We start from the raw sequence: 25,954 nt of genomic DNA on the forward strand, positions 1-25,954 counted from the left end.
TCACCTACCTGAGGGGCGGCGCGCGTGGAGGCGGGCGCGGGGCTCCCCGCTGCAGGGCCGGTTCCCGCGGCGCCGGGGGCCCGGGGCGGGAACGCCAAGCCGAGCAGGGCCGACCCCGCCGCGTTCCCGGGGCGGGAGGAGCTGGGTGGAGGAGGGCGCGTTTGCACCTCGTCGCTCCCGGGGCGGGGGCGGGGGGCTCGGATCCGATCCGGGGCGGGGAGAGAGGCTGCGGCTGGGAGGAGGGCCTGGGGCTCCGGGTGAAACTCCGAGGGGCTGTAGGGGTGGGAGGGCGGGTGGGGGGCCCGGGGCTGAGGGGCGCCGGTTGGGGCTGCCTGGGCCGTGTTTTCGTTTCGAGATGGAGCTGGAGGTGACCCTGACGTGGAGCTCGTATTTGGGGAGGCCTGGCCGCCAGCCAGGGTGGGGAAGTCCCGGGACTCACCTGGGTGGCCGTCTGTCGTCCTCCCAAGCCGCCTCCCCCTCCCTGGGGCCAGGAGAATTCAGAGACACTGGAAACTGACCTGAACCCTGAAGCCTGGATTCTTAACTATTATAGACCGAGATCGGTGGGCCGCTAAAACTGTAAGCAAAACAATGAGTGAACTATCTAGAATCTATACCCCAAGCAAAAATTTCTAGGTTACTCACGACTTTCTCACCTTTGAGAATAGACACCACAGGTGATTCTTACTTAACATGGGGATCAAACAGTCAGAAGCTGTTTGTTGGGCCTGAAGCAACAGCTACCCCGCCCAGAAAACTCCTATACATCCGTCAAAGCCCAGTTCAAAAAGCCCCTCCCTACTCCCTACATTGTTAGTTGACCCTATTGAGTTCCTAAAGCTGATGGTGCTGAACATGTTTCCATCATCACACTTCTGGCATGTAATAAGTAAATAGCATACAACAATCTGAACTGGTATTTTGGGGGTGCTTATAGTGTGCCAGACCTGTGGCTAAGAGTTTCATACACATTATCTCGCTTAATGACCAGAAATGCCTGTGAGGGAGATACTCTCATAATCCCCACTTTGTAGATGCGTGGACTCGGGCACATACGGGTTACATAGCTTGTCCAGCCTCACAGTTCTGGGTGGTGATGGAGCTGGAATTCCAACCCGCTAGACCGGGGTCCGTAATCTTTGCTAGACTGGTCCCTGGTGGTCTACCGGCTCACACGAGCCCATCAGAGTACTTTTAGCGCAGGGAGGTGGGTCCCTGGGAGCAGCTGAGTGAGGAAAAGACCGCCAGGTCTGGGGCGGGTCTCTGAGGAGGGATTGCAGTGGGGGTGGAGTGGAAGTATTGGGGAGGGGGAGAGAGAGAAGCCCTCACGGATGGAGATGTCCCCAACCCCTGCCCAGCATCCCCACATCCTAGCTGGGAAGGTCTTGGTCTAGCCCTCGAGTGTCTCCCAATGTGGGTCCCCAGACCTGGCCCCTGACACTCCCAAGCCAGAGGGACAGACCCTAGGAGGGGTGGGAGGGAAGGAGCCCTCTCTCTGGGGATGGCAGTTCGGAGGCTCAGTAGAAAGGGGCAGGCCCGGCGTGGTGGCGCACGCCTGTAGTCCCAGCTACTCGGGAGGCTGAGGCGGGAGGATCGCTGGAGCCCAGGAGTTTGAGGTTGCTGTGAGCTATGATGACGCCACGGCGCTCTAGCCTGGGTGACAGAGCGAGACTCTGTCTCAAAAACAAAACAAAACAAAAAACACCTGATCTGTGTTGTTGCTGCCCGTTCTGATGTGTCACCCTGACTGTCCCCTTGTTACTTCTCACTGTCATGAGGGGACATTTAAGCTCTCAATCCTGCCCCCCATGTCACAGTGCCACCCAAGACTGTGATGAAGACAAAGCATGTCACACGGTCCCTCCCATCAAAACTGCATCGTCACCAAATTCCTATGCCACAGTCACCTGTCACATGCCCCTGTCTCATTGTCACCTGTGCATGTGACAGCTTGCTGTGTTCTGGTTAGCTGGCTGCCCAGGACGTCATGCCATCTCCTGTCACCTTTACACCTGCACCTTGTGGCTGTGACCTTGTCTCCCATTGACAGTCACACTGTTACCCAGAGCATCAGAGTTCTTAACACCAGAAGCAACGGACATCACCAGGAAGGGGGACCAATTTGGAGGTTCTGCAGGCAGCGAAGCTGGCCCACACTGCCCCTGAATCTGGCCCCACGAAGGCACCAACCGCGACCCGCCGGCTCCCCGGGCTCCGATGCCGCTGGATCATCCTGGGTGCTGGACACTGGTGTCACCCACCCTGGGCAAAACGGGGCCCAAGAGGCCCTGCCTGGTGTCTTGAGGTTCTGAGTGGGACCCGTCGCACGGAGGGGGGAGATTTCCCAGATCCAGGGAGGGGGTCAAATCCCCCGATGGCCTTAGAGGTTCAAACGTCCGGCATTGCTCTTACCTTGTCGATGATGTCAGCCAGTTCCCCGCTGTTGTCAGCCACGGTCTCAGACTGTCCTGTTGTTGTCGTCTCTCACTGCAACACTGTCTCCTGCTGTCACCTGGCCTTGTATTGGTATGTTATGTCCCTATCGTCTTTTGTCACTGTAACACAGCCTCCCTGCCAACGTGACACCAACCCCTAGTGGTTTTTTTTTTTTTTTTAATTACAGTGTCACCTGTTGCTGTCAAACTGTCTTCTCATCATTCCCAGTTCCTGCTACATTGTCACCTGTTGCTGTCACATTGTCACACCATTAATGTCACCCTGAGCCGCACACACACACACACACACACACTCCCTCCCGCCTCCGCCGCCACTGTCATCCCGTTAAGGTCACTCTGAGTCAGTTCAGCCCCACCTTCCCCCTGACTTTCTGAGCCATCCCAGAGTCCTCCTCGTGTAGACAGGACTCAGCTGTGGGTGCCCAGGGCCAGGAGACGCCCAGATGTCCATTGGCACTGGCTTGGGGAAGGGATGGAAACAGGGCAGGCCAGAGCTGGCGACAAGGAGACATGGCGGCGGAGGGGGCGGGTGGAGGCGGGTAGATGCCTGCAGTCTGTGCTGTGTGGGGTGTGCTGGGCCTGCCCAGGCCGGGGTGGCCTGGGGACAGAGCCCTCTTTGTCTGAGCGCAGGAAGCAGCTGGGCTTAGGGAGCGCTGAGCACATGGCCAGGAGCTTGGCTGGATGCCTGGGAGTGAGGCTGCAGGGGTGCGGGGCGGCTGGGGGACCCGGGAAGGCCCCGAGAAGGAGGTCAGGCTGGAAAATTCACACCAGACCCCAAGGCAGGCTCTGCTATCATCCCATTACACAGATGGGGAAACCGAGGCATGGAGCCACCAGAGCCACGTAAGCAAATCCGAACCTAGGCCACCAAGCTGGAAACCTTCCTCCTGCCCGTGGGGCACCCCCAGACCCGCCCCCCTGAGCCAGTACCTCAATCCCCAGGCAGAAAGTCGAAGAGTCCTGTCTATGTCTAACACACACACGCACACACACACACGCACGTATTCTTTTTTTTTAATAAACACAAATGTTAACACCTTTATACATTGTTCCATACTTGTCTTTCTTTTTTCCTCTTTGTAAAAAAAAAAAATATGTATTTTACTTGCAAACTAAATCAGTGCCTCTAAAGGGCAACCTTTATTTATTTATTTTTTTACTGTTTTCTTTTACTGAGTTAAAATTCACATAACATGAAACGTACCATTTTACAGTGCGTCATCCAATGGCATTTAGTACATTTTGCGATGCTGTGCAACCACTACCTCGATCTAGTTCCAAGACATTTCCATCATCCCCAAACAAAACCTGTCCCCCTTAGCAGTCGCCGCCCGCCCCCCGATTCCCCATCGCCCAGCCCCCGGCGAGCGCCAATCTACTTTCTGTTCTCAGCGGATTCACCCACCCTGGACGTCTTGTATAAGTGAGATCTGGCGTCTCTCACTTAGCATCGTGTTTTTGAGGTTCATCCACATTGCGGCACGTATCTGGGCTTCGTGCTATTTACGGCCGAATACTATTTGGGTTGTTTGCACTTTTTGGGTATTGTGAATAAGGCCACTGGGAATGTACTTGCTCTTTTTGTTTTATTTATTTATTTATTTAGTTTTTGGAGACGGAGTCTCGCTCTGTCGCTTTGCTGTGATGACAAGGAGGTGCCACTGCACACCGCCTGGGATGACAATTACCATAAAGCGGAAAATAGCGGTGTGGGCGAGGGTGTGGAGGAACCCATCCCGCGATCCCGCTTGCTTTGCTGGTGGCAATACGAAATGATGCCACCACTGCGGAAACCAGTCTGGTGGTTCCTCAAAAAGACAGACACAGAATCGCTGTGCGACCCGGCAGTTCCTCCTCTCCTAGGTGTGTGTCTGCATCTCCCCAAAATAATTCAGTGCAGGGACTTAGACACATGCACTCGTGTTCTCTGCAGCGCTATTTACAAGAGCCAAAACGTGGAAACAACACACGTGTCCCTCAACAGATGAGTGGGTCACCCAAACGCGGCCTGTCCAGACAGTGGGAATATTATTCAGTTTCATTTTAATCTAAGAACAGAAATGTGTGTGTGATGATGACAAAACTGCCTCCAGAAAGGCTTTTTGTCACTTTCCTGGGGCTGCCGTCGCAGCGTGCAATGCACTAGGTGGCTGAGAGCAAGAGGAACGTCCTGTCGCACAGTCCTGCAGGCGGGGACTCTGAGGTCAAGGTGTCAGCAGGGCAGAGTTGGTTCTGTCTGAGGGTTATGGGGGAAGGGTTTGTTCCAGGCCTCCCTTGAAGCTTCTGGAAGCCTCTAGTGGTCCTTGGCTCATAGAGGGCCATCTTCTCCCTGTGTCTTCTCATGGTCTTCCTTCTGTGCACGTCTGTCTCTGTATTAACGTCTTTTTCTTTTTGTAACCTGGGGTTTGGGCCTCTGGAGCCCTGCTGACCCCAATAGACAGCCTCCCCTGCCCCCCAGGGCTAGCCAATTCCTAGAGACAGTGAAGGACTCAGCAATGTGCCAGAGCACTAGGGAGCTATCAAGGGCCCTATGCAGGGGGTGGCCACAGGTGGGTTCTGCAAGGATTGGGACCACTGGGCTAGGCATGGAGTAGTGTTGATGGGAGAAGGGAGAACCCTGCCACCCACACCCAGCCCTGCCATCGGAACCCACTTGTCTGGTGATCTAACATCTATCTGCCTCGCCTCTCTCCTGCTGGTCCCCTCCCTGCTGGTGGAGGCTGCACTTGCCGCTTTCTACCCTGTCCCTGCAAACCTTGAGGATGCCTTTGACCGGGTCAGACTGAGGCCCGAGGATAAAGTCAACTGAATGCACACTGTCAGACCAAGAAGACTGAGAACCGCTGACTCTCAGAAGACGCACACGTGTCACAGCATCCCGTAGGCACTCAACAAACGTTCCTTGAATCAATGACTGAATGGCGGACAAGTCTGGTGTGGCTGGGGGCAAGGAAGGGAAATTGCTTGTGGGAGGTGGGCAGGACTCACATTGAGAGAGGCCTTGATTCCTTCAGCTCCTCACCCAAAAAAGAAAAAAAAGAAAGAAGCCTTGAAAGCCAGGAGTGTGAACATGCCCTGGCGGCAACAGGGAGCCATGGAGAGTTCCAGGCAGGGAGCATCACCACGATCTGATTTACATTTGAGGACTGAGTTGCCAAGAGGGGTGAAGTTAATTGAGTCTGTCACTAGGGGGCACTCAAGTCTTCCCATTCAGGGGTGGGGCATTCTAGATCTTTAAGTGTGGCCCTTTGACGGAACCCCAATTTTACAGAACAAATCCTTTTATTTGTATGAATACATTTTCATGTTCTTTGGTATTTTAAGTACGTTCATTTTAAGAATAAAATAAAAATATAAATCCTTAAGGCCACGGGTGGCTGTTGAAGGTTTGAAGTGTGGCCAGGCAGAGATGGAAGTGTGACGTCCACACCGATTCCAAGGACTTCGTACAAGAAAAAGAATGTAATCCTCCTTCCTGAATATGTTCTAAAATCTCAAGGACACATTGAAATGATGATATTTTGGGCACACTGGACTACATAAATTATGTTATTAAAATTTCATCTGTTCAGTTTTACTTTTTAAAAATATGGTTTCTGTGACTGGGCGCGGTGGCTCACGCCTGTAATCCCAGCACTTCGGAAGGCCGAGGTGGGAGGATCGCTTGAGATCAGGAGTTCGAGGCTGCAGTGAGCTATGATTGCGTCACTGCACTCCAGCCTGGGTGACAGAGCAAGACCCTGTGTCAAAAACAAAACTAAAAATGGGGTTTCTAAAACAGTTACAATTGCCTATTTTGCTTGCATGTATGTATCTACTGGACAGGGCTGATTTAGAGAGAACAGTGACTATTTTTTGACAGTCATAAGCTACCGTCTCTTTTTCTCTTATTTCTTCTTATTTTGGTCATTCTTCAAGTTAAAAATCTATGGCATTTTCTACTGGGTTGTTCTCCTGCTTGTTGAATGAATATTTATACGTAAATATATACATCAAAAAGAAAGGGTTTGGGAGGATCTTTGTTTTATAAATATGGAATCATATTGGATACACTTTTTTCTTCACTGTACTTTATGGAAACCACCTTCAAAAGTCTGAATTCAATTTTTTTTTTTTTTTTTTTTTGAGATAGGGCCTTGCTCTGTTACCCAGGCTACAGCGCAGTGGCATCATCATAGCCTCAAACTCCTGGGCTCATGTGATCCTCCCACTTCAGCCTCGTAAGTAGCTGGGACTACAGATGCAGCCACCACAACTGGCTAGATTTTTCTACTTTTCATAGAGATGGGGTCTCACTGTGTTGGCCAGGCCAGTCTCTAACTCCTGACTTCGAGCGATCCTCCCACCTTGGCCTCCCAGAGTGCTGGGATTACAGATGTGAGCCACCACACCCGGCCTGAATTCATTCTTTTTAATTGCTTGATAATCTTCCATGACGGGGATGGACCTTAATTTCTTCAACCCCATCCCCATTGATGGGTTTTCACTTGGTTTATAGGTTTTATCCCCCACACTACCAAAAAGAACAACAAGCCCAAAAATGCTGCAATCATTATTTTTATACTTATGCCCACAGGTACTGATGACTTTCTTTCTTTCTTTTTTTTTTTTTTTTGAGAGACAAAGTCTCGCTCTGTTGCCCAGGCTAGAGTGAGTGCCATGGCATCAGCCTAGCTCACAGCAACCTCAAACTCCTGGGCTTAAGCGATCCTCCTGCCTCAGCCTCCTGAGTAGCTGGGACTACAGGCATGCGCCATCACGCCTGGCTAATTTTTTCTATATATATTTTTAGTTGGCCAGATAATTTCTTTCTATTTTTAGTAGAGACGGGGTCTCGCTCTTGCTCAGGCTGGTCTTGAACTGACCTCGAGCGATCCACCCGCCTCGGCCTCCCAGAGTGCTAGGATTACAGGTGTGAGCCACCGCGCCCGGCCTGATGACTGTATTTCTAAGGGAAAGATTTCTAGCAGCAAGATTGCTGGGTGCAGGGTTTATGTTTTTTTTTTTTTTTTTTTTTTTTTTTTGGAAACTGCCCCCTAGACAGAACAGCAGCTCTCTCAGAGCAACAGAGAGTAGCCGGTTTATCTATTTTTAATTCTAATAGATGTTGCCAAGTTACGGATATTGGCAAACTGATGCTAACGTTTAGACAGAAAGGCAAAGACCTAGAACAGTCTACACCATACCAAGGAAGGACAAAGTTGAAGGACTGACAATGTCGAGGCTTTCTGGAAAGCCGCAATCGTCAAGACAGCAGGGTATTGGCAAAAGAATGGACACATAGATCAATAGAACAAAACAGACAGCCCAGAAATAGACCCACACAAATATAATCAACTGATGTTTGTCAAGGGGGCCCAGGCAATTGGATGAAGAAAAGATAGTCTTTTCGACAGAGGGTGCTAGAACAATTCGATGTCCATATGCAAAAAAATAAATAAATAAAATAAGTCCAGACACAGACCTTACACCTTTCACAAAAACAAACAAAAGGTATCATAATGAGTACCTAGAATAAGCAAATTGACAGGGACAGAAAGTAGAGTGGAGGTTACCAGGGACTGCCGGAGGGAGGCGAAGAGTTATTGTTTAACAGGTACAGATTGTTCTCTTTGGAGAAAGTTCTAGAGATGGATGGTGGTGATGGTTGCACAACAATATGAATATACTCGATACTCAACAATATGAAGTGCATAGTGCCACATGGCTCAAATGGTAAGTTGTATATTATATGATGCATATTTGACCACACGCAAAGGATCACAGACCTAGGGGTGAAACACAAAACTCTAACAGGTGATTGAAGAGGAGGAAGGAAGGAGAAAGGGAGAGAGAAAAAAATCTATTGAAAAAAAGATTTTTTTTTAAATCCCCCAAAACTATGAAAATCCTAGAAGAACATGTAGGAGGAAATCTAGGTGACTTTCGGTTTGGCAATGACTCTAGACATAACACCACGAGCATGATCCATGAAAGAAAAAAACAAATTGATGTTGACCTTTATGAAAATTAGAAATGTTAGCTCTGTGAAAGACACTGTTAAGACAATAGACAAGACACAGACTGGAAGGAAACATTTGTAAAATACATGTCTGAAAAAGGACTTGTATCCAAAATAGATATTGCCAGGGTGAAGTGTTCAAACACTATTGGAGAACAACACATTCCTGCCATCCAAGAACGAGTGCCCTTTTCCCTACAGTCTCACGGGCAATGAGTGTTATCATTTTTTCAAATTTTTGCCAATCTGAGAAAGTGATATCTCCTTGTTACTTCAATGTACTTTTCATGGCCCCAGCCTATTTGAGCATCTTTTCATACAGTTTTGGGTGACTTGGATTTGTTTTCTGGGTCCTACTTCCTCACATTCCCTTGTCCTTTTTTTCCTGTTGGGATTATCTTTTATCTCAATGTGTACATGCTCTTGGCTCTTTGATTTATTGACTTTAAAATTTTGTGGTATATGTTGCCATCCAGAGTTTTTTACTTTTTAGAGAAGGAAATGACATTTTTCTTTTTCCGTTACAAGCTTGAGTTTCTAGTTTTGCTTATGAAAGTCTCTTTGGTGCTTAGATTTCCTAGCATGATTTTTTACTATTTTATAGTTTATATACATATATATATTTATTTATTTATTTAGAGACAGGGTCTTGCTCTGTCACCCAGGCTGGAGTGCAGTGGTGCAATCACAGCTCACTGCAGCCTCCAACTCCTGGGCTCAAGCGACCGTCCTGCCTAGGCCTCCCAAGTAGCTAGGAATACAAGCACACAAGACCACATCTGGCTAATTTTTAAATTTTTTGTAGAGGTGGGTTTTGCTGTGTTGCTCAGGCTGCTCTTGAATGTCTGGCCTCAAGCGATCCTCCTGCCACAGCCTCCCAAAGTGCTGGGATTATAGGTGTGAGCCACTGCGCCCGTAACAGAACTGGAACCTGATCCGGGTGCCTGTGGAGGGTCCAGCTGTCAGGCCCTGCAGCAAGACCAGGTACACAGGTGAGTGGCTGATCTGGTGTCACGTCCCTTGGCCCTAGTAAGGCGTGTAGGGGAAGCCGCTTTCCCAGGCTGATTGACCCGCTCTCTGGGGACACAGAAGCCAGGAGGGAACAAGCAAGGTGAAAGGAGAAGTGTGGTCATTCCCTTCTTTCCACGTGGCCCTAACTCGGGTGCACGCCATGCCAGCTAGGGCACAGGGAGCACCGAGCCTGCCACCTTGCAAGGACAGGTGATGACAGCACTGCTCTGGCTCCTGGCCAGCCACCTTGCAGGGGAGCCATCAGGAAACAGGGACACAGGGTGGCCAGGGCTGGGAATGGAAGGGAAGTCTCCATCTGTAGAGTCTAAAGGGGGAGCTTATTCCAGCAGGGAAATTACGGGGGACTTCCTGAAGGAAGCAAGAAGTTCACTTTTAAGTAGTACACATATGTTAAAAAAAAAAAAAAAAAAAAAAACCTTTTATTCTCACCCTGTCTCTCCCTGGGTGGGGTGCGGTAGTGCAATCACAGCTTCCTGCGAACTTGAACTCCTGGCCTTGAGCCATCCTCCCTCCTCGGCTTCCCAAAGTGCTGGGAATACAGGCGTGAACCACCACGCCTGGCCCTGATTTCTTTCTAAACCATAATGTTTTGCTGATTTGTTTCTGAATCATGAAGTTTTGCTAATTGCCTGGCACGTGGAACATTGTAGCCCGTATGTTGCAATCTGTAGCAAATAATTGTACCCTCTGCAGCCAATGACGGTAACTTCTGTATTATACCCTCCAATGGAAAAAGGCCACTCCAATATGAGGACTCTCCCCTCCCTGTCCCTAAACTTTCCTATCAAAGCATTCCAACTTGTGACAGAGTTTGGAACACACCCAGCTTTGCTGGTGTGTCTTTTCCCTGGGTGATCATTAAATTTGGCTTTATCAAATTATTCTGCCTCAATAGCCTTAATTTGGGTCGACGCCTTCCCATGTAGGTTTCAGGGTGGTCCCTCTGGCTGCAGCGGAGTGTGGGCGTGGGTGGGGACCTGACGGATGAAGTATCTGGATCTCAATGTGCCATGAGCTTGCTGGGGCACACAGGGACCTGTCTGTCCTGGACTCCGTAGTGGCCCCAGAAATCTGACCTCGGGCCCAGAGGATGCAGAACGGATGAGGCGGAGCAAAGTGAGGGCTTTCGAGAGTTGGTAAGGAGGTCAAACCAGGTGCAGTGGCCCCGAGCCTGTAATCCCAGCAACTCGGCAGGCTGAGGCACGAGGGTCGTGTGAGCCCAAGAGTTTGAAACCAGCCTGGGCAGCGTAAAAGGAGCCCGTCTCTAAAAAAAAATTTTTTTTTTTTTTTTTTTAATTATCCAGGTGTGGTGGCTGCACCTGTAGTCCCAGCTGCTTGGGTGGTTGACGCAGGAGGATCCCATGAGCCCAGGAGTTAAAGTCTGCAGTGAGCTATGATGATGCCACTGCACTCCAGCCCGGGCAACAGAGCAAGACCCAGTCTCTAAAAAAAAGCAAAAAGAAAAGGCAGGTAAAACCATCAGAGCTGGATGAAGGTAAAGACGAAAGTTCAGGATGGTACCTGGGGAGGGGGGTGGACAGTGTTGAGTTCTGGGGACATCCAGCAGGGCATGTCTGGGTGGCAGCTGGACTCACGGGTCTGGGTCTCCCAGAAAGGCCTGGGTTACAGAAATCACAAGTAAAGGTTATGGCTCAGGACTGGGGACAGAGCTCTTTTGTTAAAGGAAGGCAGACAGAGCAAGGGACTCGGACGGGGGACGGGTGCAGAGGTACAGGGAAACAGGTGAGCAGAGTCACAGTGGAAAAGAGGCTTTTCATTGTGCCTTTCTTCTTTGTTTTTTTTGTTTTTCAGAGACAAGCTCTCGCTCTGTCGCTCAGGCTGGAGTGCAATGGCATCATCATAGCCCACTGCAGCCTAGAACTAATTAGCTCATATGATCTTCTTGCCTCAGCCTCCAGGGTCTGGGGACTCCAGGCACGCGCCACCATGCCCAGCTTATTTTCTACATTTTTCTGATGTTTTGACATCTTGAGCCTTACTGATCCCAGAAAGATTGGCCCCTCCCCGGGTTAACTAATTTCTAGAGTTGGCAAACTGCTGGCTTGCCCAGGAATATGCATTTCATATGCAAAGCTGATACCCCCACCTCCTTTACAGAGCTCTGACAGCCCCGGGCAATAGTCGCCTGCCCTGATTATTCCAGGGCCAGGTACCAGGCAACTAGGGACAGCCCAGGTGCCCCAGTGTCTGCAGAAACGATTCAAACCAGCCCATCCTAAATCTCCCCCTGCCTCGCCTTGCCTTTCCTGTGGAAACCACAAGAAAGACTCCTGGCTTCATTTTTTTCTAAGCTCCCTCTGCCCCCGGCCCTGTGTGTTGTGATGTGCCTCATGCTCTAGGGGACTGTCCTCTTCCTGACAGTCATTTCCGCGTCTGCGTGTCTTATTTGATTAAACAAGCCCAGTTGCATTTTGAAACAAGAGGCTTTCAAACAGTACAGAGGGTTGACAGTGCCAGATGCTGCAGGAGGTCAGGGCAGCCAAGAGTGGCCGATGGCTGCAGGGACCAAGGGATGCTGCCCTGTGACTTGGCCGGGGGCTGGCGGTGTGCAGAGGGCACCGTCTCACTGTGCAGCTGATGGGGAAGTGAGAACAAGGTTGGCCGGCAGCCAAGAAAAGGATACTGGCCACATGTGGCGTCTCAAGCCTGTAATCCCAGCACTGTGGGAAGCTGAGGCAGGAGGATCGCTTAAATCCAGGAGTTCAAGACCAGCCTGGGCAACATGGTAAGACCCCCCCCCCATCTCTACAAAAAATTTAAAAATTAGCCAGGCTTGGTGGCACATGCCTGTAGTCCCAGCTACTCGGGAGGCCAAGGCCAGAGGATCACTTGAGCCCAGGAGTTTGAGGCTGCAGTGAGCTATGATGACGCCACTGCACTCCAGTCTGAGCAACAGAGCGAGACCCTGTCTCTATTAAAAAGAGAAAAATAGGACCAGGCCCGTGGCTCAAGCCTGTAATCCTAAGACTCTGGGAGGCCAAGGCAGGTGGGGGAGGATCACCTGAGCTCAGGAGTTCGAGACCAGCCTGAGCAGGAGCGAGATCTCGTCTCTACCAAAAATAGAAAACTTAGCCAGGCGTGGTAGTGGCACCTGTAGTCCCAGCTACTCGGGAGGCTGAGGCAGGAGGATCGCTTGAGCCCAGGAGTTGGAGGTTGCTGTGAGCTATGATGACGCCATGGCACTCTAGCCTGGGCAACAGAGTGAGATGTGTCTCAAAAAAAAAAAAAAAAAAAAAGCCCCTCAATGGCACAGTTCATAGTTGAAGTTCATCCACACGTGTGTGTATTTTGTTCTCATCAGGACAGGGGAAACACTGCACAGAACGAACTCTGGGGTTTTTATTTCCCTTTTTCATCTGTGCACATTTCACCAGCTCTCCCTGCTCTTGGCTGACCGGTGAGGACGAAAAGGAAGAGGAGTTGTTGGTGGCCGTCTCTTGTGCTTTATTTCTGTGCTGTCACCCTCCGCATAAGGAGCTGGCAAACACAGGACAGTGACACGAGGGAAAAAAGATAGAATTGTGTTTCTTTCCTTTTCTTTGTTTTGAGACAGAGTCTCACTCTGTCGCCCAGACTAGAGTACAGTGTCATCATCGTAGCTCACTGCAGCCTCCAACTCCTGGGCTCAAGCGATCCTCCCACCTCAGCCTCCCAAGTAGCTGGGACTACAGGCATGTGCCACCATGCCCAGCTAATTTTTCTGTTTTTAGTAGAGACAGGGTCTCGCTCTTGCTCAGGCTGGTCTCGAACTACTCACCTTGAGTGATCCTCCCACCTCGGCCTCCCAGAGTGCTAGGATTACAGGCATGAGCCACCTCGCCTGGCCCATCTTATACTCACTTTGAATCTTGCTGAATTCCCACGCAAAATGGTCCCACCATAATTCTGTGCTCGTGGGCCAGCCTTAACCCCATACTGTGCACACATATGTCCTCTGCCCGGGAGTGTGCTCCGTTGTCCCGTCGGATTCCACTTACAAAGCACGAGTTCAAAGATAAATTAGTTAAGACTCTCAGGACATCAACCTTGGAGCATTAAACCAAAGCGTCCTTCTGACTGCAGGGGCCTTGGGCGCCCACAAGCTGTCTTAGTATCGTGTTTTACAGATGTCAAAACAGGCAGGTAATGTGTCTGAGACTTGCCCCCAGCTAGGAAGCAGCCACGCCACCACCACTGCCATCTGGTCACGGACCAGTTGGGCCGCCTCGTAGAGCATGGGGCCAGGTCTTGCAGCCTCTTTGCCGACGTACATCCAGCCCCATTGCCAAATTCAATCACCGTGTTACTACACGTTTCCCCTGTGTGAATCACCTGGGCCAAATTGGTTGAGAAAGGGTGGATGTCAGGGTAACTCAGAAGTTCACACACATAATTGCAGGATTAAAGAGGAACAGTATATGGAAATCTTTTTTAAAAAGAGAAAATTGCCGGGGGGCGGGAGGGGCTCATGCCTTTAATCTTAGCACTGTGGGAGGCTGAGGTGGGAAGATCTCTTGAGGCCAGGAGTTTGAAAATAGCCTGGGCAATATTGAGGCCCTGTCTCTACGATAAATAGAAAAAATTAGTTCGGTGTGGTGGTGTGAGCCTGTAGTCCCAGCTACTTGGGAGGCTGAGGCGGGAGGATCGCTTTAGCCCAGGAGTTCAAGGCTGCAGTGAGCTATGATGATGCCACTGCACTCCAGCCTGGGTGACAGAGCGAGACCCTGTCTCAAAAAAAAAAAAAAAAAGAAAGAAAGAAAGAAAAGAAAAATATTAAAATGAAGAATTTGAAAAGGACAGAGCCAAAGTAGAGGATGTAGTAAAGGAAGAAAGGATTCTGGAATTCCATAAAACTTTTTTTTACTTTGAGACACATCTCACTCTGTTGCCTGGGCTAGAGTGCTATAGCATCAGCCTAGCTCACAGCAACCTCAAACTCCTGGGCTTAAGCGATCCTCCTGCCTCAGCCTCCCAAGAAGCTGGGACTACAGGCACATGCCATCACGCCTGGCTACATTTTTTCTGTTTTTAGTAGAGACAGGGTCTTGCTCTTGCTCAGACTGGCCTCGAACTCCTGACCTCAAGTGACCCTCCTGCCTTGGCCTGCCAGAGTTTAGGATTACAGGCGTGGGCCACCTCGCCTGGCCAAAACATTTTTTAAGTTTATTTTTTCAAAATGATTTTCATGTATCACACACATGTCATTGGAAAATATAATCTGCATATATGTTCACCTTCAGTGTTCCTAATGTGGTTTGATATATATTTTCTTTCTTTCTGAATGGCAGATACAGTGAAAAGTGTCAAAGCTGTATGTCAGCTACTGTCTTCTCTGGAGAACTGGGTGACAATTACTTCCTGTGTGACATCACTTTTGAGTGGTCCAAACGTGCTGTGTTTTAAACCCACAGCAGGTGGGGGATTCACACCTTTATTATTTCCAGCTGTGCTCCATAAAGTACATGTTACATCATCTTTGCATAATAATCTAGTTGCATCGAAATATGATTTCATGCAAATAGATTTATATTTATATGTAAATCATAGGTAAATGTGATGTACCTATGATTTGTATGTAAATATGACCTAATAGATATAAAACCTATTGTATCTAAATATGATTTAAAGACATGATTTTTCATGATCTTGGATATTTTTCCCTTTTTTTTTTTTTTTTTTGAGACAAGGTCTCACTCTGTTGCCCAGGCTGGAGTCCTGTGGCGTCATCATAGCTCATTGCAGCCTCAAACTCCTGGGCTCAAGTGATCCCATGCCTTGGCCTCCTGAGTAGCTGGGACTACAGGTGCATGCCACTGCACCCTGCTAATTTTTTTTATTTTTTTGTAGAGACAGGGTCTTGCTATGTTGCTCAGGCTGGTCTTGAACTCCTGGCCTCAAGTGATCCTCCCACCTTGACCTCCCAAAGTGCTGGGACAACAGGTCTGAGCCACTGCATCCTGCCCTCGGTGTTTTTATACCCTTCATGTGATCCCCAACTCTCCCAGTTCTCCTACTGATATTTCCAAGCTCCACACACTGAGCAATTTTTTTTAAATAAAGAGAAATAAAAATAAAAATTCGTCTTGCCTGTGGTACCTAGGAGTAGGTTGTCAGGTTTAACAGACCATTTAAAAACTGAACATTTCAGGCCGGGTGCGGTGGCTCTCGCCTGTAATCCTAGCAGTCTGGGAGGCCGAGGCGGGTGGATCGTTTGAGCTCAGGAGTTCGAGACCAGTCTGAGCAAGATCAAGACCCCCATCTCTACCAAAAAAATAGAAAGAAATTATCTGGACAACCAAAAATATACAGAAAAAATTAGCAGGCACGGTGGCTCATGCCCATAGTCCCAGCTAACTTGGGAGGCTGAGGCAGGAGGATTGCTTGACCCAGGAGTTTGAGGTTGCTGTGAGCTAGGCTGACACCATGGCACTCTAGCCCGGGCAGCAGAGTGAGACTCTGTCTAAAAAAAAAAAAAAAAGGAAAAATGAACATGTCAGACATCACAAAAAACTACAAAGCTTTATACACTTTATTTAAATTTTCAGGGTATTTTACAAAGTCATCTTATTGGTAAAATTACAAGATAGAGATGAGTATATTTATCAGTGTTTTCAGAATATGTCTGTTTGAGTATGTAAATGTACCCTAGATTCCAGGTTCTTATATGAATAAATGTACAAGAAAAAATATGACGTCCAAGGAAAGATTGTAAAAGAGATTGCAGCTTCTGCCTTGGTCTTCTGCAAACTTTTTCCATAAAGGGCTAGAGAGTAAGTATTTTAGGCATGTGGACCATACAGCCCCTATCACAACTACCTGATTTGCTGTTGTATTGCAAAAACAACCATAGACAACACATAAACCAACGGGAATAGCTGTATTCCAATAAAACTTTATTTATAAAAACAGGCAGTGGGCCAGATTTGCCCCCCAGGCTGTAGTCTGACCACCCTGACGCCATGTTGTGAGGATGTTCAAGCGGCCTTGTGGAGAAGCCTGTGTGGTTAGGAGCTGAGGTCTCCCCAAGACAGCCAGTGCCAACTTGCCAGCCAAGCGAATGAGCCACCTTCAAAACGAATCCTCCAGCGCCAGTCACAACTTCAGATGACAGCAGCCTTGAGTGACAGCTGACTGCAACCTTGTGAGAAACCCCTCACAGAGCCTCCTGGCCAAACCACACCCTCGAATTCTTGATCCACAGAAAATTGGAACGATAATAAATTTTTCTTGATGCTTTTAGCCACTAAGTTTTAGAGTAATTTGTTGTGGAACAATAGCTAAGGTGCTATTAATACCAAGGTGCTCTGAAGCATTAAATCCTGAAGATCAAACTACACCTTCCATGTGTTGAGAAGGAAAGGGAAGGAAATGGATTTTGACTCTGAAATGTCGACGCTTTCTCCAAGCTTAAGAGCAGTGGGAGAACACCCTTATACACCAGAGAAGACATTCAGCTTCATGGACACTCAAAAGATATGAACTGTTAATTGAAAATCAGACATCTTTTGTGTATGTTTTTTTTTTTTGCCAGAGTGTCTCTGCAAGAATGTGTATTTTCATAGTAACTTTTTTTAAAAATTACAGAATCTCGACCAAGCTTGCCGATTTCTGGATAAATTGCAGCCTTTGGCAACATGTACCAAGAATCATAACATGTTTGCCTTTTACAAGCCAGTATTTCCACTTCTGAGAATCCACTCTGAAGAAATATGAGAAATAGGCAAATATTTACACAAAACAATACTTGTGGTATCATTATTTTGGTATTCAGTTAGCACAAAGCCGGGGATACCCAGTAAACTGTGGTACAGTAATAACATGATAACATCCATTATGCAGTCATTCAAAATGTTTATAGATTTTTTAAAACAATATAGAAAGTGTTTCCATACCAACTTGCAAGAAAAAAGCAGGATACAGAAGAAATCAGATTTTTTTTCTAGATTTTTCTGTGATTAAAAATCCAGTTGCCTGTAAAGTAACAGGAAGTCTCATTCATTGCTGGTGGAATGCAACACGGCACAGCTACTTTGGGAGACAGTTTGGCAGGTTCTTACAAAACTAAACATACTCCTACCATATGATCCAGCAATTTCGCTCCTTGGTATTTCCCCAAAGGAGTTGAAAACTTATGTCCACAAAAAACTTGCACAAGGATGTTTATAGCAGCTTTGTTCCTAACTGGCAAAACTTGAAAGCAACCAAGATGTCCTTTGGTAGGTGAATAGATAAACAGACTGTGGTACTTCCGGACAATGGAATCGTCTTCAGTGCTTAAGAGAAATGAGCTGTTAAGCCATGAAAAGACATAATGGAGGTCAGGCATGGTGGCTCACACCTGTAATCCCAGCACTTTGAGAGGCAGAGGCGGGAGGATCGCTTGAGGCAGGAGTTTGAGACCAGCCTGAGCAATATAGCAAGACCCCTTCTGTACAAAAAATAATAAAAATTAGCCATACGTAGTGGCGTGCACTTGTAGTCCCAGCTACTCAGGAGACCCTGTCTTGCTTTAAAAAAAAAAAAGAAAAAAGAAAAAAAGAAAAAGAAAAGTGTCCGGGCATGGTGGCTCACACCTGTAATCTTCCACTCTGGGAGGCTGAGGTGGGAGGATCGCTCAAGGTCAGGAGTTCGAGACCAGCCTGAGCAAGAGCGAGACCCCGTCACTACTAAAAATAAAAAGAAATTAGCCGGACAACTAAAAATCTATATAGAAAAAATTAGCTGAGCGTGGTGGTGCATGCCTGTAGTCCCAGCTACGTGGGAGGCTGAGGCAGAAGGATCACTTGAGCCCAGGAATTTGAGGTTGCTGTGAGCTATGATGACGCCACGGGACTCTAGCCCAGGCAACAGAGCAAGACTCTATCTCAAGAAAAAAAAAAAAAAAAAAGAAAAGGCATAGAAGAACCGTAAATGCATATTACTAAGTGAAAGAAGCTAATCTGAAAGAGCTATATACTGTATGATTCCAACTCTGTGACATTCTGGAAAAGTCACATGGAGACAGTCAGTGGTTGCCAGGGTTTGGGGGGAGGGCGGGAGGAACAGGTGGAGCACGGAGGATTTTTAGGGCAGTGGAACTGCTCTGTGTGACCCTGTAATGGTGGATACATGTCATCGTACATGTGTCCAAACCCAGAGGCCGTACATCACCAAGAGTGACCCGCATGAGAACTGTGGTCCCGGGAGATGCTGTGTCCATGGGAGGTTCATTGGTTGTAACCAATGCCCTGCTCTGTGGGGGACATTGACAGAGGGGAAGCTGTCTACAGGGGTGGATAGACGGGAACTCTCTGTACCTCCCCCTCAATTTTGCTGTGAACGTGAAACTGCTTTGAAAAATAAAGTTTCTGAAAAAGAAATCCTGTTGTCCTACGCTTCCGTGAAAGAAGCCAGTCTCTCAAGGCTACGTACCATGGGATTCGTTTATAGGACAGTCTCAGACAGACCGAACCATGGTGACAGGGAACAGATCAGTAGTTGCCAAGAACAAGGAAGGAAGGAAGGATGTGACTATTATGGGGCGCGGAATTTTGGGGGTGATGGAACTGTCCTTTATCAGGAGTGTGGTCATCACAGTCACAGAGGTCTATACCAAAAGGAAAAAAAAAAGTCAATTTTACTTTATTGTAATTTTTTTTTTTTTTTTTTTGAGATGGGGTCTGGCTCTGTTGCCCAGGCTGGAGTGCAGTCACCTGGTCATAGCTCACTGCAACCCTGAATTCCCAAGCTCAAGCGATCCTCCCACCTCAGCCTCCCAAGTAGCTGGGACTATAGGCACATGCGCCACAACGCCTGGCTAATTTTTTATTTTTTGTAGAGATGGGGTCTTACCATGTTGCCCAGGCTGGTCTCTAACTCCTGGCCTGAGGCCATCCCCCCGCCTTGGACTCCCCAAGTGCTGGGATTGCAGGTACTCAGCATTGCACCAGCTGCTATACTTTTTAAAAATTTATTTCTTTTTAATTTTTTTAACAAGCCTGTGCTTTTCTTTGGAGTCCCATAATTTAAAAAAAAAAAATTTTTAATGCAAAAAAAGAAAATCCAGTTGTCTGATCCCCAGCACTTCTCAGCTGAACCGCAAGACCCTGGTGACTTTTGCTCTCTGAATCAAGGGTGGCACACCCGGACCTACTGCAAGCTACAGACACTGAGAAAGATGCATGAGGTCGCACATCGTGTATACAATTTCTGGAATCCACAGCCCACCTGGGTGGCCACAGCATGTCCATGGGACCCCAGGACAAATGGCTACACCAAGGCCACGTTCCCTGTAGTCAGTCACACCGATCCCTTGGCTGCACTCATCATCCAGTCACATCCTGCTTTGGCCACCAGACTCCCCTGGCCACTGTCCTGCAGTGACCTGCTTTCTCCGGCCACCGCAGGGAGACACACATGAAAGCTACAAGTACCCAGAAAAAGAAAAGAAATCAGTGTATTCCCCAAGGGTCCTATCAGTCTCGCAATCTCTATCTTCTTTCACGTGCAGAATTGTATTCGCAGACAACAAAGAGTGCTACTGTGTTTTAAATTCATATGCATAGTATCGCCCTGCACTGGCATTTCGCTACTTGAATTTCTTTTTCCTTCAGCGGCATGTTTCTGAGACACATTTGTGTTGAGTTAGAGGTTGTGCTGGAGACAATGAGAGTGAGAGATACCGAGAGACATGGAGAGAGACGAGAGAGAAGGCTAGATATTCCTTTCATTCCTGTATAATATTTCACTGCAAGACCACCCTCACTGTCGTTTTTCTACTCTTCCATTGATGGACATTGATGGTAGTGCGCACCACCATGCCCAGGTAATTTTTAAATTCTTTGTAGAGATGGGGTCTTGCTGTAATCCTAGCACTCCGGGAGGCTGAGGCAGGAGGATCACTTGAGGTCAGGAGTTTGAGACCAGCCTGAGCAAGAGCGAGACCCCATCTCTACTAAAAATAGAAAAAATTAGCCAGGCAACTAAAAATAGAAACAAAAAAATATTAGCCAGGTGTGGTGGTGCACATGCCTGTAGTCCCAGCTACTCGGGAGGCTTAGGCAGGAGGATCGCTTGAGCCCAGGAGTTTGAGGTTGCTGTGAGCGAGGCTGACGCCACAGCACTCTAGCCCGGGCAACAGAGGGAGATTCTGTCTCAAAAACCAAACAACAACAAACCTATGAGGATGTTCATGACACCTCTGCTCATCACAACCAGAAACTAGAAACAACACAAATGCCCCAAAAGAAGGTGGGTAAATAAATAATGGTAAATTCACAAAATGGAATACAGTGATTTTATCCCTAAGGGAACATTTGGCAATGTCTAGCAACATTTGTGATTGTCAACAACTTGGAGGAGGGGTGCTACTGACATCTTGCAGGGAGAGGCTAGGGATATTGCTAAGCATCTACAATACACGGGACACAAAAAGAATTATTCAGCCCCAGATGTCAATAGTGGCTGAGAAAACTTGCCATTCAAAGAACAAGAACTGCAACATCCAACAATACAAATAAACCACACAAACATAATGTGGAACGAAAGAAGCCAGACATAAAGAAAACATCCTGTTTCTTTCATTTACATAATGTTCAAATAACAGACGTAGTGATTCTAGGCTGTTAAATGTCAAGATAAGAACTAGGTGTGGTGCTGACCACGCCTGTAGTCCCAGTTACTCGAGAGGCTGAAGCAGGAGGATTGCTTGAGCCCAGGATTTGGAGCCCAGCCTGGACACCATAGCAAGACCCCCATCTCAAAAAAAAAAAAAAAATAAGTCAAGAGAAGGGTTACCCTTCATGGAGAGTAGCAGGAAAAGGTTATAAGGAGATCTGTAGGGGCTGGAGATGTTCAGTCCTTGATCTGGGTGCTGGCCACATAGTACATTCATATGGGGAAAATTCTTCTAAATGAACATTTGTGACTGATGCATTTTTTTCCCTCTGGGTGGGCTACACTTGAAAAAAGGTTCTAAAAATTAAAAAAATTCTCCCGTCTTCCTTCCACCTCTCTGCCCTATTTAGGCCTTATCCACTCTGCCCTGGGGAACATCCCCTACCTGTCCCTGCTCCCCGCTGTCTCCTATAGACAATAGCTGGGGGATATCCTGGGCACACAAATGAGACCATGTCTCTCTCTGCTCTAAACTCTTCCATACCTCCCTATTGCCCCCGTGATGAGATAGAAGTCTTTTAAGGTGACTCCTGAGGACTTTCTCGGTCCCAGTCCTGGTTCTCTTGTGGGCTGATAGCTACCTACTGTCTCTGCTTCTCACACCATTAACCTCTGGTGCAGCTTCAAACTTACGGGCCTTCACACCTGCACTGTAGTCTGCTTTGCTTAACTGCCTGACTGCCCCTGGCACATTCCTGCCCTTTGAGGTTCAAAAGCAATGCCCTTGCTCCGGAAAGCCTCTTCCTCCCTCAGCCCCTTCCTTCTAACCCTGCGGGGTTTAGGTGCGGGGAGGCTTTGGGCTGGGTTGATTTTTTTTTCCCCCGGTCATTGCACACGTGTGCACACACACATTGGGTTTTGCATAAAAATGAGAGCGAAGGCGCTAAGTAACATGCAAAGACTTAGACACATTCCCCAGGGTCTTTTCCCCCAGGGAAGCCCCCACTCTCTGAGCCACCCCCTGGGCTGGAAAGCACCGAGAGACACCAGGCCCCTGCTCAAAGAGCATCTCCTGCTCCTCCGGGGTTGCAGAGGACGAGGCAGGGACCCCAGAGGTCCTAAGATCTTGAGCCCTGCAGCCTCTGACTGCGGCCTGCACCCCAGCCCCTCCCCCACTCTGCCAGCCCCGCCCTTGCCTCTCATTTCCGGAGGATGCCCCAGCCTGCTGCAGACCAGGAAGTCTAGCCCGGCCCAGGGTGCCACGAGGAGGAGGGGTCGGGTCTGTCTCACGTCCAGTTCATACTCCCGATCTGGGAGACTCAGCCCAGCCTGTCTCCAGCCCCTGCCTCTGCAGCCCAGCCCCCAAGCCTGTATCTTCACTGGGACAGATGCCAGGAAGGCTTCCTTCCTTCGGGGCCACTGCTTCTGCCCATTCTCCACCAGAGCCGATAGTGGCCCACTGAGTGACTCGCTGCCAGGACCTTGGGCAAGTCGAGCCACCTCCCAGATACTCCTCTTCTGCATCTCAAAAGTGGAGCATTAGGCCGGGCGCGGTGGCTCACGCCTGTAATCCGAGCACTCTGGGAGGCCGAGGTGGGCGGATCATTCGAGCTCAGGAGTTCGAGACCAGCCTGAGCAAGAGCGAGACCCCATCTCTACTAAAAATAGAAAGAAATTATATGGACAGCTAAAAATATATATAGAAAAAATTAGCCGGGCATGGTGGCGCATGCCTGTAGTCCCAGCTACTCGGGAGGCTGAGGCAGGAGGATCGCTTGAGCTCAGGAGTTTGAGGTTGCTGTGAGCTAGGCTGACGCCACGGCACTCACTCTAGCCTGGGCAACAAAGTGAGACCCTGTCTCAAAAAAAAAAAAAAAAAAAAGTGGAGCATTAAAGGAATATGCCTCTGTCTACAGGACAGCTGAAACAGCGCCTGGGTTCTAGTTCTAGCTGCTCATAGGCTGTGTGACTTTGGGGCAGTGCCCTAACCTCTCTGTGCTTCAGTTTCCTCATATGTCACAGAGGAATGAAGAGGACCCCCTTTATGGGGCTATTGCAGGATCAGATTTTTTTTTTTTTTTTTTTTTTTTTTTTTAAGACAGACGCTTGCTCTGTCACCCAGGGTAGAGTGCTGTGGCATCAGTCTAGCTCACAGCAACCTCACACTCCTGGGCTCAAGTGATCCTCCTGCCTCAGCCTCCCAAGTAGCTGGGACTACTGGCACATGCCACCACCATGCCCAGCTAATTTTTCTATTTTTTGTAGAGACTGAGTCTCACTATGTTGCCCAGGCGGGTCTCGCACTCCTGACCTCAAGGGATCCTCCCGCCTCGGCCTCCTAGAGTGCTGGGATTGTAGGCATGAGCCACTGCACCTGGCCTTAAGGGAAAAACATTTTAATGCAAACTGGAGATTGCCATCTCGTATTTAAAAACAAAACAAACCAGGAGATGATGTCTTGGATAGGTGGGTGTTGGCATCAGGGCTCTCCTCCTAGCTATATCTCAGGCAAGTCACCTCACCTTTTGCTAGGGTGACCCGTTTTCTCAGGACTGTCCTGGAGTTATCCCTAGAAGTCCTGCGTCCCAGGAAACTGCTCACAATGCCACTGGGACCGAGTTTTCTTATTTGCTAAGTAGGCATCATCGCAGGCAGAGCTGGCTTCAAAGGTGCCCACTCCCTTCTCCCACTTCGTTGCTGTGTGGCTTTGGGGAGCTCACTGCCCACTCTGGGCTCATCTGTAGAATCAGGGTTTTAAGTGCACCTCTGTAAAGCTTCACAAAGAGTGTTGGGTATGTTCATCTCTGTAAAGCTCTTTGTACAGTGCTCTGGCATTGACCGGCTTGTCTCCCCTTCCCCACCTGGGGCTTTCACCCTGGCCCAGGTACTGGGAACCTCAGGTGGGCACGGGGCCTGGCCTGGCAAGAGGCACACTGCTGAGAACCGGTTTCCCTGCTGGTCTTGTGCTGGGTGCCAGGTGCCCCAGGGGAGCTGGGCAGGGGCCAGGTGGGAGAGGGAGGGAAGCCCAGTGCCAAGCACCTGCTTTTTGTGGAAGGACACCATGGCACAGAGCAGGGAAGTTTTTTGTGGCTGGGCCAGCCCTGCTGTCCTCTCTGGACACACACTTGGTGTAGTCCCCTCACTTATGCATCTCTCAGGGTTCAGATGCCGCCTCCTCCAGGAAGCCTGCCCTGAACACCCACCCACCGACCCAGGCTTGGAGTCAGGCCTGGGCTCAATGCTCAGGGATAGAGGTTGGGGTGGGAACACGTGAGAAGCAGCCCAACTACAGAAGATCCAGCCTGGGTCCCTTCCCACCAGGCCCACCCGAGGCTCCTTCTTCCAGCCTCCCTGCCTTTGCCCTGTGCAGAACCTACCACCTGAAATCTCCCCCTAACCCTGGCCCACCAAGATCCTCTATTGAGCTGCCTCCAACTCCACTTCTCTGGGGACTTCAGACTTCTCCCTACCACTAACACAAACGGCTGCCATGTTCAGAGTGCCCGAGAAGGTGCGCGGTCTGAGATACAACAGCTGCCTGGTCAGAACTGAGCAAAGTCACTCTATTATCTTCCTTTTGCCCATGCACAAGCAAGCTCTGGAAAGAGAATGGCAGAGTATAAACAGGTGAATTTAGGGAGGGCGGGGACAGAGGAAGAAATTGGCAGGGAGGGGAAGGGGACCGAGGCCTGAGGGAGGAGGAGGATGCATGCTTTTGAAAGGAGAAAGAAGGCCAGGCCAGGCGGTTCACACCTGCAATCCCAGCATTTTGGGAGGCCCAGGTGGGAGGATCCCTTGAGCCCAGAAGTTTGAGACCAGCCTGGGCAATATAGCGAGACCCTCATCTCTACAGACTTTTAAAAATTAATGGGATGTGGTGGGGCACGTCTGTAGTCCCAGCTACTCGGGAAGATTGCTTGAGGCCAAGAGTTTGAGACTAACCTGGGCAACACTGCAAGACCCCAGTCTCTATAAATAAATAAGTAAATAAAATTTTAAAAGCGGGGAAAAGAACAGGGTAGCAGAGGGAAGGGCAAGTGCAAAGGCCAGGAGGCTGGGCTCTGAGGGACAGGTTCTTCCTCGCTTGCAACAGACGCCTTCTGTGCCCCTTCCCCTTCTTGTGTCAGGAAATTAAATCTCAGTGAGTTTAAGCAACTTTCCTAGAACCTCACGGCCAGGAAAGCCCCGACTTCCCGCACCTTCCTTCACCGGGCCTTGGGTCTGCTGCTGAGCTGACTCAGGGGGAGGTTTATCGTCCTTATTTCACACACGCGGTTGGCCAGCATGGCTCTGGAACCCCCCGGGCCTGTCCTCTATTCACTGCTGATCACGGGTCATTTTCGGTTCCACGCGACAAGGGGAGACCCAGCCCGCTCCCCTGTTGCCCTGGGCCAAACCCGAGGCTGCGCCACCATCCACGCTGGCCCATCTCCCGCCTGTATCTCTCCAGCGCTGCCGCCCGAACCCTGTGCCCCACCAAGCCGTAGCTTTTGCCCGTCTGCCCTCCTCACCGCCCAGTAATCGGTTGGGACCCTGCACACGCCTCGGCCCGCAAACAGGTCCCCAGATTGAGGCACCTGGGGTGGCCGCTGAGGTCAGCGGTGGGGTCTGGGCCTCGCCCCGTGACACCCAGAAGTGCGCCCCAGAGGCTCGGGGTGCCCCAGGGGTGTGGGCAGATGAGTGGGGCCAGAGCTTCCCGGATCGAAGAGGGGACCCAGGAAGGGGGGCCTCGGGGGACATGCAGCCGGCAGGGATGAAGCCGGGGCGGACGGGGCGCGCCGCAGACACGCAGGGTTTAAGGGGGAGCGATAAAGCGCAGACTGGAGACGCGCAGCTGCGCCCGGGTCAGGTGCACCATGGGCGGGGCGGG

At 49.4% G+C, this 25,954-nt stretch overlaps 1 protein-coding gene across 1 annotated transcript in view; it reads right to left on the reverse strand.

The window, feature by feature from the left end:
- The window catches only part of FBN3 (fibrillin 3), an 85,869-nt gene that overhangs the window by 59,067 nt on the left and 848 nt on the right, over positions 1-25,954 (reverse strand). Inside the window, exon 3 of the mRNA XM_069491413.1 lies at positions 9-481. Within this exon, the coding sequence (XP_069347514.1) occupies positions 9-481 (473 nt within the window). The remainder of the gene's footprint in view (positions 1-8; positions 482-25,954) is intronic.

The sequence above is a fragment of the Eulemur rufifrons genome, chromosome 2 (assembly GCF_041146395.1).
Source record: "Eulemur rufifrons isolate Redbay chromosome 2, OSU_ERuf_1, whole genome shotgun sequence".
Lineage (NCBI taxonomy): Eukaryota > Metazoa > Chordata > Mammalia > Primates > Lemuridae > Eulemur > Eulemur rufifrons.